Source organism: Mustela nigripes, chromosome 10, assembly GCF_022355385.1.
Source record: "Mustela nigripes isolate SB6536 chromosome 10, MUSNIG.SB6536, whole genome shotgun sequence".
In the NCBI taxonomy this organism is placed as follows: domain Eukaryota; kingdom Metazoa; phylum Chordata; class Mammalia; order Carnivora; family Mustelidae; genus Mustela; species Mustela nigripes.
In genome coordinates, this window is record NC_081566.1 from 7038509 (window position 1) to 7056795 (window position 18287).

The window sequence follows — 18287 nt, forward strand, 5'->3', positions numbered from 1 at the left end:
TCTTACTATCAGATGATGTGGTCTTGACATATTTTTATGGATTTTGAGGATGGATTCTCTTTTCCCCTAGATTTTGATATTTGTTCCCTTCTCCAAATTGGGGAAGTTCTCTGCTATAATTTGTTCTGATATACCTTCTGCCTCCTTCTCTCTTTATTTTTCTTTTAGGATCCCAATTATTCTAATATTGCTTTGTCTTATGATATCACTTATCTCTTGAAATCTCTCCTCGTGGTCCAGTGGTGGTTTACTTCTCTTTTTCTCAGCTTCTTTTTTCTCCATCCTTAGGTCTTTTATATCACTAATTCTCTCTTCTGCCTCATATATCCTAACAGTTAGAGCCTCCATTTTTTATTACATCTCCTTAATAGCTTTTTTGATTTCAACTTGGTTAGATTTTAGTTCTTTTATTTCTCCAGGAAGGGATTCTCTACTATCTAATATGGGTTTTCTTCAAGACCAGCTAGCATCTTTTTAATTGTCATTTTAAACTCTAGTTCTGACATCTTAATAATGTCATATCAATTAGGTCCCTAGCCATTGGTACTAGCTCTTGTCTTTTTTTTGAGGTGAGTTTTTCTGCCTTGTCATTTCATCCAGAGAAGAACAGATGAATGAAAGAACAAAATACTAAAAGGCTAGCAATGTCCCCCTCCCCCACCCAAAATGTACACTCACCAAAACAGAAGAGATCCGAAACTGGGGAGAGAAGAAAGGAGAAAAATAATATATGATTAAGCTGATGAATAGACCAGAGCCACACATTTGGTTTTGGGTGTATTTTGGTCTGTTAGAAGAGACTGCCTCCCAAAATTTTAAAGAAAGAAAAACATATATATACAAAAATAAGGGTAAACAATGATGGAGGGTTGGAATATGACTGTAAAGATGAAAATTAAAAAAGATTTTAAAAAGGAATTGATAAGATAAAAGTTCATTGAAAAAAGAAAAAAAAAAAAAGAGAATGCGATTAGGATGGAGAGTAGAACAAAGCCATATCCTAGATATAGCTTGTATTTGGTCTGTTAGAAGAAAGTGTATCCCAAAATTTTAAAGAAATAAAAACTTATATGTATACAAATAATAAGGTTAAATACAATGAAGGGATAGAATATGACCATAAACATAAAAATTTAAGAGGATTTTTAAAAAAGGATTTAGAAGATAAAATAGTTAAATAAGTTAAAATAAGAAAGAGGAAAATTTTAAAAATAGAAAAGGAAGTAATAACAAAAAAATTTTTTTTAAAGATTTTATTTTTATTATTTATTTGACAGAGAGAGATCACAGTAGACAGAGAGGCAGGCAGAGAGAGAGGGAAGCAGGCTCCCTGCTGAGCAGAGAGCCCGATGCGGGACTCGATCCCAGGACCCTGAGATCATGACCTGAGCCGAAGGCAGCGGCTTAACCCACTGAGCCACCCAGGCACCCAATAACAAAAATTTTAAAAATTTAACTTTGAGAGACTAAAGAATCATGGGGAAAAAGCCATGCATTCTATGTGCTGCGTTCCTGTAGCTCTGAATTGGTGGGTGAACTTGGTCTTGGCTGGACGTTCTTGCTGATCTTCTGCAGGAGGGGCCTGTCGCTGTGATTCTCAAATGTCTTTGCCGGAGGCTGAACCGCACCGCCCTCGCCAGGGGCCGGGCTATGTAATCTGCTCAGTTCGCACTCGGAGCTTTTCTTCCCTGAGCGCTTTCCATACCGCGTTGGAGGACGGGAATGAAGATGGCGGCCGCCCAGTCTTAGGCCCAGATTGCGGAGCGCTCAGGGCCGCACTCCTCAGTGCACCTTGCAGAAAAGCCGTCAGTCCCTCCCATCTCCCTGGTCTCAGCACGCTCCGAGCTCCCCCGGCCTGTGACGGGCTGTTTCTATCTCTGGCACCAAGCCCTGTTTGGAGTCTCCAAACCCAGCAGATTCCTGCCGCGCTCCTGCACTACTCCTCCTAGAGAAGGTGAGTCTCCCCGGATCTGCCACTTGTGGGGTCCCTGCTCAAAGAGCAGTGCCCCGACTGGGCGTCAGATCATGGTTTAAGGTAACCCCAAGCTGCGAGCCCTCTTCTTGGCTCTGTCTTTGCCCCCAGCTTCCCCGCTCTGATACCTGTGAGCTGGGCTGCACTCAGACACCCCCAGTCTTTCTGTGACCCCAAGGGTCCTGAGACCACACTGTCCCCGTGAGGGCTCCACCCCCTGCTTAGCCTCTGGACTGACGTCCCTCTGTGGAGCAGACTTGTACAAGGTCCGATTTTGTGCCCTGTTGCTCTACCGCTTGCCGGGATCCAGCCCCCTCCCCCCCACGGTTTAGCTTCCTGTATATCACCTTGCATTCACTTCTTGGCATGTCCTACCTTCCAGAAAGTGGTGGTTTTTGTGTTTGTAAAGTTGCTGCTATTCTTCTCTTCCATCTCCTGTTGAGCTTGTAGGTGTTCAGGATGGTTTGATAAGTATCTAGCTGAACTCCTGGGACCAGACGATACTTAGGTCTTTTGCTCCATCTTGTGCCACCTTGCTTCTTCCTCCTCCTGCTCTTTCTTCCTCCCAAATAAATAAATAAATAAAAATTTAAAAGCTTATTTTACAGTTACAGTAATTTGGCTGTACCACCGGCTCCATAAGGGCACGTGTGGAATAGACAGAATAAACTAGAAAAGAAACCTAGAACCAGGTCCACGCACACATGAACACTGGACAAACCCAACAGTGGCAGAAGGAAAGTCTTTCACTAAATAGTACTGGGGGAAAGTTTGTATTCATTTGGAAAAGAAAAAGAAATTCGACCTATGGAAAACATTTATAAAACCTGACATAAAGGAAAAGCCAAAAAGACAGAGTAACAAATTTGCCTATGCCAAAATTAAGAGTATCTTATCACCAAGGAAGGCCACTAAGAAAGCAAAAAGGAAAAATGCATCAGAGTATAAGAAGGAAAGTAATTATTTGCAACGTATATAAAAAATAAAACTCAAATCCTATTTCAGTTTAAAAAAAAAAAGATCCACTGATAAGAAAAGAAGCATATGCAAAAGAAGAAAAGCAAATTGTGAACAACAGATGAAAAAGTACTCAACTTGATCCATAATGAGTACAAATTAAATTGATCGTGAGCAAGAGCATGAACTCACCGGACATTCAAACCTAACAATTGTATGTGTCAAGTAAAAGTGAGTACCACACTTCAGAATATAACTCTGGTTTATTTAGAAAGATTAAAAATGTGCACAACAAGTCTCTGTTTCTGGACATACTCATACATGTGTGCACTGCAGTGTATATACAAAATTAATCAGGGCAGCGGGATTATTCATAATATTAAAATATTGGAAATACCTAAGTGTTCATCCACAATAGAATGGATAAATAACAAGCGATGATAAAGATGAACTAGAACTACATGCAGAAGCTTGGGTGGAGGGGCCCCTGGGTGGCTCAGTGGGTTAAGCTGCTGCCTTCGGCTCAGGTCATGATCCCAGGATCCCAGAGTCCCGCATCAGGCTCCTTGCTCCGCAGGGAGCTTACTTCTCTCTCCGCCTCTGCCTGCCTCTCTGCCTGCTTGTGTGCTCTCTCTCTTTCTCTCTGACAAATAAATATATAAAATCTTAAAAAAAAAAAAAAAAAAAAAAAGGTTTGGAAGGAGCTTAAGCATGATTCTGAGAAAAAGAAGCAAGTCGCCAAGAAAAAAAAGCACGAGTTTAGTAAAGTTTTTCAAGAGGTAAAATGAAACTATTTTAGGGATGCATATATGTCAGTGAAATTATAAATAATAGCAAGAAAGTGATGAAGTCAGGATGGCAATTGCCTCTGTGAAGGAGGGGTGGTAGGAAAAGGCCTCATATAGATCTCCAGGGTTCCCACAGGGTTCTTTTCCTGGACCTAAGTGATGGGTACTTTACAGTAAGTTATTGTACCTACTGTATACTGTTTTGTGTACTTTAATTTTTTTGCATTATGGCCCTTGATTTAAAAAAAAAAGAGCACTGTATATATTTCTATGGAAGAATTCTCCAGCTATACGTTGTGAAAAAATAGTGTATAGGAAAGTATAAAAGTGTACAGAATTTACTAGTATTTATGGACAGGAGTGGAAGAGACGAGGCTTTAGAGGGACAGACAGCGTGACCCAGACACCGAAACACTGTCTCTGGGCAGGAGAAACAGGAGGCCCAGGGACAGGGTCAGAAGACTTATTTACTCTAAGACCCTTTTGTTGTGTCTTTTGAATTTCATATCATGTGAATGTATTACCTTTTCAAAATAAGTAAATAAAAAAGCTGAAGGGCAAAGTACTTTTCTAACAACACTAACCATCCTTGTCCACGAGGGGCCGCTGTTTAATGTCTTTTTAACTAGTTCCTCACCTGCAGGCTCCCTGCTCTCATCAGGAGGTGAGGAAGTCCTTACTTTATTTTACACATCATGTTCCAGGAAAAAAAAAAAAAAAAAATCAAACAACAACAAAAAAACACACAAGAACCCTCAATTCACAAATATGCACCCAAAGTAGATAATATGCATGTAAAATGGGATGAAAGAAGACAAAGTGGAGAGATCATAGGAATTCAGGGATGAGTTTTTTTTTTGTTGTTGTTTTTTTTAAAGATTTTATTTATTTATTTGACAGAGAGAGACAGATCACAAGCAGGCAGAAAGGCAGGCAGAGAGAGGGGATGCAGGGCTCGATCCCAAGACCCTGAGATCATGACCTGAGTAGAAGGCAGAGGCTTAACCCACTGAGCCCCCAGGTGCCCCTGTTTTGTTTGTTTGTTTTTGTTTTACTTTTTTTTTTTTTTTAGAGATGAGATTTTTTTTTTTTTATTAAAGAACGGCATTAAACATCTCCCCTGGAGTCAATGCACACATTAGATTCTAAAGTTTCTAGCATCTGATGCCAAAAAAAGGAAGTATGGTTAGTGACAAATTCAAAATCTTTCTCGGGAGACAATTAATACGAAAAAAAAAAAATCTTCCTGGCGGTCTGTTAGAGACAATCCATGAGGACGCTCTAGGTGTGCTTCCTGACTGGTTTTAATAACTGGAATAAATCATACAGCAGTTGTGACACCAAAACGACCTCACTCTCCCAGAGAATTGTAAGATGCTTTAGGACTTCAGATGGGGGAAGTTTCATTCATGGTTAATCGTGAATGAAAAAGAAAGTAAGTATCCATGCAGCAGAAAACAGAAGAAGAAAAGCCGGAAGACCAGGCTTTAAAAAAAATTCCCCGTCTTACATGCAAGACAGCGAGTGGCTGTCTTCACGTGGCTGGATTTTTCAAAATTTGTTTATTGCAGTGAATTCTTTTTGCTTCAGCTTGAGCTGATTGTGCTTCGAGCCGCTAAGGAGTTAAATGCTGTCTTCTAAGTTCAAGGGGAAATTAGCCCTGCTCAAACACAGAGCTGGCTCACAGGACAGGGCTCTGGGCAATATAAAGGCGGGGAGCCAGCCGCCAGGAGACACAGTCTCCTTTGTGACAGGAGCTACAACAATCACAAAAATACTTTGGCAGTTATGGATTCATCTGACATTCCAAGGAAAAAAATAGCTGTCATTGGTGGTGGCTTGGTAAGACTCTATTTGGATACATTATCCCTGTTAGTGGTAATTATATTATTATTAGTCTTAATAATTATTGTAAGTCGCTTGCACTGACTGTCCATCTTCTTGTGAAACTTCTCTGATACTTAAACACACCTATTTTAAATATGGTATTAGTGGTGATTTGATCTTTTCTGCAAAAGGTATTTTTATTTCCATTAAATACAAAGGTGTCTGTTTTCCCTGCTCATTTTGGTGTAGCATTTCTTAAAAACAGAAAATCAGAGCAAATTGAATTGGATGCATCTCCATGTTGGCTATGTTTTTAAAACAGAAATTAGTGTGAGTAGTCATTTTAATCCAAGCGTTTGCCTCCTTTGGTGAATAACTCAATTTATACTAATAATAAGAATAAAAGCAAATTCAAAATTGTTATGTAGGATGTTGGCTAGTTATTTATTTGGGTCCTGGGGAATAGCACCTGCTTGATGTCCTGACTTATTTGGGTGATCCCACGGAGAATGTTAGGTGGTGGAGTGAGGGGCTCCCCTGTCACTGGGCACAAGAGACGAAACTGCAGAGCCTTACCTCACACCTAGAAGATGTGGCAGGGGTCTCTTATCTGCTGCCATTGTTATCTTACCAAAGCTGGTCTGTTTCATGTGGTGCTGCCCCAAGTAGATCGTGTTTTTCTCCCCTCAACAGAACTCTCTTATTTTGGAATTAAAAAAATCACTATTGGTAAAAGCTTAACCATTTTGTTTTCGCCTTTGCTGTACCCATTTATAGGCTTTTAGCTCGTAGGTATTCATTTATTCATTTACTCAACAAAAAATTCTTCTTCTTCTTCTTTTTTTCAACAAAAATTTCTTAAGAGCCTTGTATGTGTCAGACACTGTTCAAGGCTGCATAGAAATTGGTGTAGTTCATACCACACATTTATTTATCAAGTCTATGCTGATTCTTGTCTTTCGTTCTGCCTTTCTTAGGAGCTTCTCACCCAAAGCACTATGACAGCTCCTCTAACATTTCTGGTTCTAGATCTCAGTTTGCTAAGGAATGCTGTCACACGTCATGTGGGTCAATGCATGTGACACATGTTGTCATTTCTTTGGGTCTCAGTCCAAGTCTTTCCCATAAAAATTTTGCAGGAAGTGAGATTTATGTATTCACCAAAATGTCACTGCGTGCCTACTATTTGCCAACACTGTTTTAGTTACCAGGAATACAGTGGTGAACATTCCTGGGAAGTGAACGAGTGGAGAAGAAAACAAATAAATCATTTCAGTGAGAGACAGACATTGTAAAGAAATGCAAATAGGGGAGGACTGCAGGAAGTCTCTGTGGGTATCTGTTTAGTCTGGTCAGGGACAGCCTCTCTGAGGGGCGTATATGACCAGAGACCCGAATAGAAGAATGCAACCTTGTGAGGGGCTACAGAAAGCATTCCAGAGAGAGGAGATATCTAGAAGAGAACCCCTGAGGTGTTCAAGGAGCAGACAGAAAGGCAGAGAGAGTGAGGCTAGAGAAGAGGGGCCCCTGAGGAAGGTGAGCTGAGTCAGGTCCCCTCGGGTCTTACAGGGCAGGGCAAGAAGATTGGGTTTCACCCTGAGCACAATGCAAAACCACTGGAGGACATTAGGCAGAAAGTGAGCTGTGATTTCTAAAAGATCCCTTGAGCTAGTGTGTGGTGAAGGAGTGGAAATTTTAAGACAAGATAGACTAGTTAAGACCCTGTTGTGTTTGTCTAAGACTCAGACTATGGGAGCAGCAGGGACACCTCTTAGAATGCCTCTTAGCAAAGGGGAGGTGACAAATACGTGATTGCATAGGTGATTTGGGGACCCATAAAAATGTGGGTGTCACCCGTGGATTTCTTGCTGAGTAACACTTACATTCTTGTCATGTAACCAGTTCATTACCTGGGCACATACCTGTGCTAGAACGTAGAAGATATGTATTAGAAGCAACTAAAATTCCAAGCACCTGGGTGGCTCGTTGGTTAAGTGCCTGACTCTTGATTTTGACTCAAGTCATGATGTCAGGGTTGTCAGATCCAGCCTTGAGTTGAGCTCTGCACTGAGCGTGGAGCCTACTTAAGATTCTCACTCCCCCTCTCCTCGTCCCTGCTCATGCTCTCTCTCTCTCTCTCTCTCTCTCCCCGAAACAAAACAAAACCAAAACCGAAGAAAACTCCAAAACAAAAACTGACTAAAATTACTCTGCAAAGGAATCACCCACCCCATTGCAGAGGCTCATGCCCAGGAATCGTGTTTGAGTCCCCTTTTCATTTTATGTGCAAACCTCCCTTCCTCTTTTACTCCACCTGTAAACTTTTGTGGCTCTACCTCCAACATCAGTGTCAACTCTGGCCAAGGCCACCACCCGTCCAGACCATCATCAGCCTTCATCCACCTCCTTTGTGGTGCCCAGCTTCTACTCTTATCCACGGACAGTCCATTCTCCACCGAGCAGCCACAACCATCCTCCTAAAACCTAAGTCTGGTAACTAGAACTCTTTGCCAATAGTTAAGTAGTTAACTCTTTGCCAATAGTCTTTGTGATGGTTTCCCCTTGCAAATGAGATAAAACCCAACTCTTTATCGAAAGGCCCACTAGAACTGAGCCTGTCTACCTGCTTGGCTTCATCATTTCCCTGTTTTATGTTTGTTTGTTTTAATATTATCCATCAGGACCAGAAATTACATACCTTATTTATTTTTGAATTTTAGCCCATTAACTATCTACTCCAACTAGAACACAAGCTTATATTTACAAATGCACCCCAGTGGCTGGAACCATGTCCAATGTGACTTACTGTTATTATTTAGTTAGTATTTGATAGACGGATGAACGAGAGGGATGGAAAACTCTCTTAAGGATCGGACGATGAAGGAAATGTCGCAATAGACAAAACCTTGAATACTGAGCATCTAATGAAACAAAGTATTAAATAAAGCAATTCAAGAAGGTTAAATTAAAACACAGAGGACAAACTAATTTTCTCACTCAACTTCTTTCTTGTATCTTTCTGTTCACCTTTCCCAATCTCTTCCTGCCAATGGGCCATATCCTAGTGTCTTAAACTGTCTAACGCATTAAAGACTCTCCCCAGCCCCTAAAGAGAAAAATGCAACAGAGTTGAGAACTTTTCCTTTGAAGTCCAAAGGAAGGTACCTGTGTTGTGCAGTCAGCTAAGTGTCCAACTCTTGATTTCAGCTCAGGTCGCAATTTCAGGGTCACGAGATCAAACCCGATGTCAGGCTTCCCATTCAGTGTGGAGTCTGCTTGAGATTCTCTCTCCCTCTGTCCTTCCTACTCATTCTCATTCTCTTTCAAATAAATAAGAAAATCTCAAAAAAAAAAAAAAAAAAAAGCCCAAAGGGTACAGTGAATTCACATTATTTTTTTTTCAGTAGTAGCCTTGCCCACTGAAAAATCACCCTAAGAATTTGTCCTTGCCTCACTATAAGAGATCATCTGACCCCATGATAGACCAATTAATTTCTTTTCTTTAAAGACCTGTCAAGTCAAGGAGGTCAGAAATCAACAGATCAAGGAAGCAACTCTTACTGAGAAATGAAAGGTGACAGAAACTAAACCATGATCTTAAGCTGGTGAAAGTTGTTGCTTTTTTTTTTTTTTTAAACTTTAATCTGAATATTGAGGAAGATCACTGTATCAACTTAGACATTTTCCTCCTTGTGTGCAACACTGCTCCCCAAGTCCCCAGCCAATGTCATTACTAAAGGATCATTTCAGCCTGTGAAGACCTCTTCTCTCCTGGAAATGTCGACAAAGTTGTTTGCCTTTATCACATGCTGCATCCTATAAAAGTTATTCATATACATGGTTTATTTGCCCATAAAATGTATTTCATTTTCTAAATCTTGAGATTGTTTTATCTTTGGGTCCCACTCCCTTCCCTTTTATAAAGGTCATCTCAGGGCCTTATACCGTCAAACACACAAAATATTTTGTGTGTGTGAGTTTGCTTTCAGAAATGGGGAATCGTGTGCTTACAAGTTGTGGGCAATTAAAAGAAAGACAATGTTTTCCACCAGGATGGTGCCCTAAGGAATGTCGTCCTTGAAGGATGATCTTGAAAATGGATTTGAAAAACAACCGCTCCCTTTCAGGCTGGAAGAAAGTCTATGGGGGTAGCTTTCTGATTCTGTAGCCTCTGGCGGCGGAGGCAGGAAGAGGAAAACAGCCCATTAGTGGCCTTACTCTGTGTTAGTGATCTCTTCCTGTTTTTACAAAGTGGCAAACCAGTGAAGTCAAAAGAAAGTCTAACTAACCTGTCTGGTATCCTGAAGCTATGTTCATACTCAGGTCCGTGGTTTTCAGAAATGCTGCTTCTGGTGACTGTTTGCAGTGTTTACCTGTAGGGTAGAAACAAGCAGAGCCATGGTGAAAATGCTGAAAGCCACACTTTCAGCAATAGCTACAGCTCCTCGAGCCTCATTTTTGGGGGAAAGCCAAGAGCTTTAGCTGGAAGAGCTACTGAGGATTCCAGGCTCAGCTGTAGCCTGCCATCCAAGCACACGTTCAAAGAGGTATCACAGGGTAGCCTTGAAGTCTTTCTTCTGTCTCCTCTGCCCACAAGCGGCCCCACTACACATTGTTTAGTGATCCGTCATCCCTGTGTTTGACCAACAAAATTCTCCTGGGAAAAGTATTGAGAGGGTGAAGTCTTTCAAACCATCAGAATGAGGAGACACATTTATGATCCTTATGACTTGGTTTCCATAATCGTGCCCATCTCCTAGGATTCGAGTCAGGTTAGTGACCTCTGTTCATGAAATTGCCTTTGAAGCAACTTCACCTTGACTCTGGGAGAGCGTGTCACAGGCATATTTGCTGGAGTCCCTCGTGGGTTTATAGGGTCAGAGTGGTCTTGATGCTGGGCTGGCTCTAGACTGTGTTTTGTCCTGGGTTCCTGGGATCTCTCCACCTTACCGCTCACTCTCTACTCACCTGAATGGGACAAAGCAGTTTCTGACAGTGAGGGTAAGGCATCAGCCGGAAGCCCAGAAAATCACTCAGAACACCAGATGGCTATGTCTTTTAACTCTGAAATTCGACTGCTTCCTTTTCACACTTCCTTATCCACTCATCTTTAGCTTTGTTCTCAATCTAGCCGTTATAAAAACAGAAATCAAATATCACCCAGAATTTTCCCTTTTGCCAAAGTCAATATCTAGACACACAGAGACCATCGAATGTTTTATAGCTTGGGGCAAGGCCTCTATTTCGGTCTTCTGCAAAGGTTAATGAGATAAACCATGTAAAGGACATAATTACTATGAGCCTTTATTATTATTTTATTGATATGAAAGTAAATTAAACTCTGTTCTCTCCACTCTTGATTCCCACTCCCCAGACACTGAGCCCTGTATGTGAGAAACGCTCGCTTCCTTCTGCACTAGTATCTAGGACCTTCTGCCAACAGAAGGGGAGTGGGTTTCTCTGTGACTGTGGAGGTCATCCGGAATTCGCTCCAAGCTAAGGACGAGTCTTGATCCCGTGCTCTGGTTCTCCTCTCAGTCTCTTGTGTAGCTTCCCTTGTGCTCCGATCCGACTCATCAAAGGCATTTATCCTAGCTGTCTCCCTTCTTATTCAGCCATATCTCTGCTTCTTCGGGAGGTTTGGCTAATGCCTTCAGATTTTGTTGCTACCCAGACAGATCGTTAAGGTGTCTTGTAAATTCGGCTGTTACCTGTGTGATACAGAGAACTTACCCTGCAGGGCCTGCTTCATTTACTGCCTTGTGAGCTGCACCTGAGATGAAACCAGGAACTTGAGGCAGCTCAAAGCTTAACTGCCCGTTTTTCTTTCCTTGGCCCCAGATATGGTCAGTCAGTCTGTCCATGACCCACGCGTGCACCTGCTCATGAATCTGTCCACTCAAAGAGGCCAGCTACCCATGTCTTGAAGCTGGCCTCAGGGAGGTATTGGCTTGAGACAAAAAACTGTCCTTAAAAATAAAACAAAATGCAATGAAGAATCTTTAACATGGTCTCTCAGAAACACCCGGTTTGGAGGCTGTTCAAAACTCACAGCAAAACCGTAAAAATAACTCGTCCCGCGCACCCTCGGTTTCTCCCACCTGCTTTGCAGCTGTTTCAAAAACAAACCCAGAGATCCGACCCACTCCTCCGGCCCTCGAGGCTGGCAGCGTCCCCTCCCAGCTTGTTTGTTTGCCTGCCTCCTCTGCCCTCTGTCCGCGCTCGTTCTGCTCTTCTCTTCATTTCCGCCTGGTGCTGCGGCCCCGCCGCTGCTGGGGCACCATTCCATTACTGCAATCCCAAAAATTACATATTAAATATAATTAAATTAAAATAAAATAAACTTCCTTTTTTTTTAAAAGATTTTATTTATTTATTTGTCATAGAGAGAGAAGCGAGAGCAAGCACAGGCAGACAGAGTGGCAGGCAGAGGCAGAGGGAGAAGCAGGCTCCCTGCCAAGCAAGGAGCCTGATGCGGGACTCGATCCCAGGACGCTGGGATCATGACCTGAGCCGAAGGCAGCCGCTCAACCAACTGAGCCACCCAGGCATCCCAAAATAAAATAACTTCAATGTCCAAATATAAGGGCATTGCAGACAATGAACTGTAAAGCGATTGTTTCAAATTCTGATTTAAAATATTTTCTGCAATGGAAATATATTCACAGTATCCTATTTATTTTTTAAAACAAAATCACAAAATAAAATATACAACATGGTACCATTTTTAAAAGAAGTATTATATATTTATATATAATACTTTATATATATAATATATATCCATATATGGATATATAATAAATATCCAATAATTTATATCCATAGAAAATTTTAACACTGTAAGATTGTGGAACACTAATTTTTTCCTTCATGTTTATCTAATTTTCTATTTTTATTAAAAAATGCTGGGTTCTTACTAAGTATCAGGTATTATGGTTTGGACTAGAAATAGAAAGAGTGCTAAAATATAAGCCCTAGAAATATTATTACTCTCAGGGCACTTATAGCCTGTGGGAAAGTCAGACGGGAATGTAAATAATTCTGTTCTTTGTGGGAGATATCAGAACACATATATTCACGCAGACATTTGTGGCATTACAGAAGAAAAGGCAAATAAGTCTTTTGGAGGAAGAGAGGTATCAAGAAGAATTGTACTGAGAATAAGAGTCTTTTTTTCTTTTAAAGATTTTATTTATTTATTTGACAGAGAGAGATCACAAGTAGGCAGAGAGGTGGATAGAGAGAGAGAGGAGGAAGCAGGCTCCCCGCCAAGCAGAGAGCCCAATGCCAGGCTTGATCCCAGGACCCTGAGATCATACCTGAGCCAAGGGCAGAGGCTTTAACCCACTGAGCCACCCAGGTGCCTGAAAATATGAATCTTAAAAGAAGACAAAAGCTTTTCCAGATGGAGAAGGCAGGAAAGGATTGTTCAGGCAAAGGGAATATTGTATTCAAAGGCATCTAAAGTGTAAAAATGCATGGTATATTCAGGAAATAAGCAGTGGTTTTGGTATGCCTATTACAGATAGGGAATGGCAAAAAAATGAACTGAATGAAAAAGAGAAGTTGGGGTCACATATAAGGATCTTTTCGGTCATATTGAAAATTTGGTACTTTTCCCCGAAGATTTCTGTGGAGCAAATAAAGGGCTATAAGACAGAAAATGCATCCTCTGATTTTTGTTTCCGGAGACACCCAGTCTATGGAGCGTGGCGTGGATAGGTAGAGACTGGGAAGCCGACACCATCATTCAGGTGAAAGGTCATGAGAGCCTTGAAAAGAGAATGGGGGGTAGGATAGAGAGTCTGTTTGGGAAAGCCTCAAGGGGATCAACAAGACTTGTTGTCTGATTAAATATGTATTGGCAAATAGAACGGGATGTTCAGCGTTCCCTGAAGTGTCCTGGTTGGGTGAACTAGTGGGCAGTGCTGCCAGCCTCTAAGCTATGGAATCCAGAAGGAGGAGGAGGAGGAGGTTTGAAGTTTGAGGGAGGTGAATGGGTTGGATTTGAGGCACGTTGAGATGGAGAAACCTGTAAGACCCCCCAGGTAGAAAGAGGTTCGCTAGTCAGAGATGAGTTCACAAGATGGATCAAGGCTGGAGGAAAAGTCCTAAGAGCCCCCACAGAAAGCATCAGGGAGGGAGGAAGGTTGAGACTGCTGCTTGCCCTCAAAGACCACATCCAGGTAATACAAGCTGGCGTATTCAGGGTAAGGTTTAAAATTAAAAACTCAGAACGTATGCAGTTCTGGCAGATGGAACCATTACCAACAAAGTGTGAAGACATTTTTATGTGCTTATTTCATGGAAAGTGCAGTTAACATCCTGGTTCTTTTCATTCCATTCATACGCTCAAAGATCAAATTCTTGAGAAATCAAAATATAGTTGGATGAGTGGGAGGTATAAACAGGCTTTTCTGTTTGGGGACAAACTCAGAAAAGCCTAGGAATCTTAGGGAGAGTTTTATACGCTTCATAAAGTCAAAGAGTTGACATGTGTTTAACATGCTATCAGGTTAATTTCAAACACATTATAATCACAAGGCATAAAATGCATGACATTTTTATAGTCACAGTGCCCCTCCCTACTAGAATCAGCATTTATAAATTAAAAGATCCAGTTTTCTCATTATCATTGGACGTCTGAATGATCATTGCTGGAGAGGTCACATGGAACCCACAGAAATTTGGCAAATCCTCTTGATAAAAGCAGGCTGGCAGTGGGGCGCCTGGATGGTTTGGTTGTTAAGCTTCCGCCTTTGGTTCAGGTCTTAATCCCCGGGTCCTGGGATCGAGCCCTGAGACCAGCTTCCTGCTCATCGGGGAGTCTGCTTCTCCCTCTCCCTCTATCCCACTCCCTCTCCCTCCCCATGGCTCCTGTGCTCTCTCTCTGTGTCACTCAAACAAATAAATAAAATATTAAAAAAAAAAAAGGCAGGCCAGTGAAACACTGGATCATTTACATAAAAGAAATTTTCAAACAGTGTTTCTAAATGGTAAGTTAGGTGCCCATAGAGCAGACCAGGGTGGGGTCCACCAAAACCCATGACTTACAGAGAAGGAAGTAAGAGGAGACGGGAAAAGAAGGCAGAAAAACAGAACAACCGGGTCAACCCGGAATTACATAACCGAGGAATCTCCTCAGAGCTCTGCTTATGCACAAACAGGCTAGACTAGTTGTTATTAAAGCTTTTAATTTGCAGGGACACCTGGGTGACTCAGTGGGGTAAGCCTCTGCCTTCAGCTCAGGTCATGATCCGGGGGTCCTGGAATCGAGCCCCGCATCGGGCTCTCTGCTCAGCGGGAAGCCTGCTTCCTCCTCTCTCTCTGCCTGCCTCTCTGCCTACCTGTGATCTCTGTCAAATAAATAAATAAATAAAATCTTAAAAACAAAAAAGCTCTTAATTTGCAGACTATTCTATGATCAAAACAATCTACTCTTGTCAACTTTGGATGCCTCAGAACAAATAGACGTTTCACCATTGCCTGTGAACTTGAGAGAGCTGTCCTATCCCTGTCAGGGCAGAAGTCCCAGAACTCCCATCACACAAAGTGCGGATTGCTCCCAAGGGTCCAACCCTGTCCCGTTTCCTCTCCCCTCACCACCCTCATTTCTGGTTCTGCTCAGAAGCCGGCTGAGCCTTAACGGAGAGTCTGTGGGGGGCTCGCCTTGGTGTACACACGTTTTCCTTCCCATTTGTATCTTCATGTCTAATCAGCCTTCCTACCCAGCATAATGCTAAAGAGGCCGCTGACCGCCCCCACAAAGCACATTTTATAGAAAGAGAGGAGGGGAAATAAAAGTAAAGTGGAAAACACTTTATTAGCCATGTTACTAATCCTTGTGGCTGGACCATTATAGTATCTACCGGTATGCCTTCATTTTAGTTTTAGTCGAACTTTAGTTACACAGAATTGAAATTACAATCTTTGTTGTTGTTTTAAAGATGTTATTTGCTTATTTGTGATAGAGAAAGAACACAAGCAGGGGGACCAGCAGGCAGAGGGAGAAGCAGGCTTCCCACCGAGCAAGGAGCCCAATGCAGGACTCCATCCCAGGACTCTGGGATCATGACCTGAGCTGAACACAGACGCTTAACCGACTGAGTCACCCAGGGACCCCTGGAATTATAATCTTTGTTTCAGGACATATTCTGAACACATCGTGGGCTTGGAGAAGACTTCTATTGACTTTTTAAAATTAATACTAAAAAGCAGCAGCAGCAACTGAACTCACCCCTCAACCCTAGAATCTGCACATTGCTAGTGGCTTGTATTAACTTCTGCTTCTCCCTCACCCATTGTAAGCGTATAAGCATTGCCTGGAATCTTGTGTTTATGATTCTCTTGCATATGTGCATGTGTGTGTCTTATGTATATATGATATATTTATCTCCTATATGTACACATAAATAATATACATACTCCTAACAGTTATGTAGATACATGTATCCAGGATTCAGCTTCACTCATCTTTATTTTGTCAGAGTATCGTGCAGGATGAAGTCGTCTGGGACTTACTCTTCTCGTTTATAGCATTACTAAAATACTCATATCATTGCCTTTCATTGTGTGAATATACCGTAATTGATTTGTTCACTCCTCCCTGATGGCCATTTGGGCTGTTTCCAGTGTTTTTGTCTGTTATGAAAAGTGTTCTTCTGAGCATTCTGGCATGTGTCTCCCGAGTACATGCCCTGAGGAGACAAGGCAGATTTGTTGGGGATGTGGTTGACGAGGTCATTGCTAGTGGTGCGTAAGAGCTGCTCCTGGCCCTCATTCTCTCCAGCACTTGATTTTTCATGAACCAAGATTATATTTAACCTTACTTCCAAATTACTTCATGTAGCTTTATTCCAACATTCCTGACCCTGCGGGTCCCCTGATTAGTATCCCTCCCCGTTCCGCTCCCTACCATGAGAGGAGCGGTGAGTGTTACAGGCTGTGGAAGAAAAGGGAGCTTCTGAAGCCTCTCTCCTTTCCTAAATGGACAGACTCCACTTAGCCTTTAATCGCTTCCTTAATTGTTTCTTAAATGCCACAGAACAATTTAGCCTTTGGAGGAGATTAATTTTATTGTATCAACTTCACTGTAACCTTCCAGTTTCCTTTTCCCTAAAGCAAACTGGCTAGTGCTAGTGCCTTTACTAGATATTTTTTAACACAAACAAGGAAGGAATGTAGATAGACTTGCAGGTTTTCATAAATCAAAAGAAAACAGAGAAGGAAGAAAGATTTAAGTTGTCTGTGTTTACCAGGAGGAAATCCTCTGTGGTTGAAATCAAAGGATCTGTGATTAGTGAAACATAGAAGTGTCCAGGGCTGTGCTGGAAGAGAGTGAGAAGTGAAGGAAAAGCTGTTGAGACACACAGTATTCTGTGCCGGCACCAAGTCATGCTGTTGGTTGAGACGGCTTGACCCCTGTTGGGAAAGTGATGCCAGCAATCGGAGAGGAAGTCATTTCAGATTAAGGAATTGAAAGCAATCAGATGGAGGGATTAAAAGGAATACAGTTTGTCATGATCTCTTCTGACACATCAATTCTAACCGTTAATGAGCTCATAATTTCAGGAGTGGCTGCACAGGGTGAACTGGTTTATTTATTATGATTTTGGTTTAGAGCAGTTTTAGGTTCACAGCAAAATCAAGAGGAAGGTATAGAGATTTTCCAATATCTCCACCTCCCACACATACTAGCATCCCCTATTATCTGCATCTTCCCCCAGAGTGGGATATTTTGTGCAAGTGATGACCCTACATGGACACGTCACCCCTCAAAGTCTGTAGTGTACATTGAGCTGCACTCTGTGTCTTTGGACAAACGCATGGTGACATGAAGGTACCATTAGGGTATCATACATAGTATGATCCGTTTGTTTATCCCCCACTCCAACCCTGGCATATTTATTTTAACAAAATAATTGAACATGGATTTCTTGGTTGGCCTTACATAATACTAAAAATATGTATTGCTTTGCAAAAATTAAATTTGAAACCTTTCCACACACTTAATGGTTTAAATAGGGGCAAAGTTCTTAAAATAACTATCACCAGTCTACAGAAACAGAATGATAGGAACAAAGTTTGGTGGCCACAGTGTCAGTGAATGGTGAGAGGAGCTCATGCTTGAATCACTGGATTATTTAAAAAACAAAACCAAAAACAAAACCCAAGAGAAACCAAACAAAACCCAAACATAGGTGCTCCATGTCAAGGTGCCCTGGAGCAGAGGAGTAAAACCCGGAGGAAATAGAAGAGGAATCGGGTCTGCCTGTGCCCGCACCCGGCCTGACCAAGAGGCCCTAAACTCTGACCAGGTGCATGGCCCCCTCCTCAGCCCCCACATATACCAGGGAGCTGCTGAGAACCTCGGAGACCTCCCACCTCCCAGATGTGCCCCCAGCTAGCTCTGTGATCTTTCTCTCCCACGTCTCACTGCTACCTTCCCTTCCAAAGCCATCCTCCCTCCTGTTGCCATCCGTCAACCCCTGAGCCTCTTGCCCCCGTCCTGAAGACTTTTGTACATTCACACCATCTGTTATCTATATCCCAGCACTGCCATCACCCTTAGTGACTCTCAAAGTTCACATGGTTGACCCACATGAATCTCCAGCCCCTTTGTCCTTGACCTGTATGCTTCCAGTATCTTCCATCTCCACCATACTTCAGCCTCCAAGTCCCATGGCCCATGTTGGGCTTGGACCTTGTCATCCCACAGAACTGCCCCATTGACTATAATAGAG

General features: G+C 42.1%; 1 protein-coding gene and 1 long non-coding RNA gene across 2 annotated transcripts in view; one reads left to right on the top strand and one right to left on the bottom strand.

Moving 5' to 3' along the window:
• Positions 1 to 1960: 1960 nt before the first annotated feature.
• Positions 1961 to 11688, bottom strand: LOC132025373 (uncharacterized). Its single transcript, XR_009406552.1, has 4 exons — positions 11278 to 11688; positions 9834 to 9917; positions 8710 to 8885; positions 1961 to 2530 (listed from the first exon to the last, which is right to left on the bottom strand). It is a non-coding gene; the product is annotated as an uncharacterized LOC132025373 (long non-coding RNA).
• Positions 5324 to 18287, top strand: part of KMO (kynurenine 3-monooxygenase) — a 46372-nt gene continuing 33408 nt past the window's right edge. The window contains 1 exon segment of the mRNA XM_059412499.1: positions 5324 to 5559. Within this exon segment, the coding sequence (XP_059268482.1) occupies positions 5506 to 5559 (54 nt within the window). The 5' untranslated portion in view covers positions 5324 to 5505.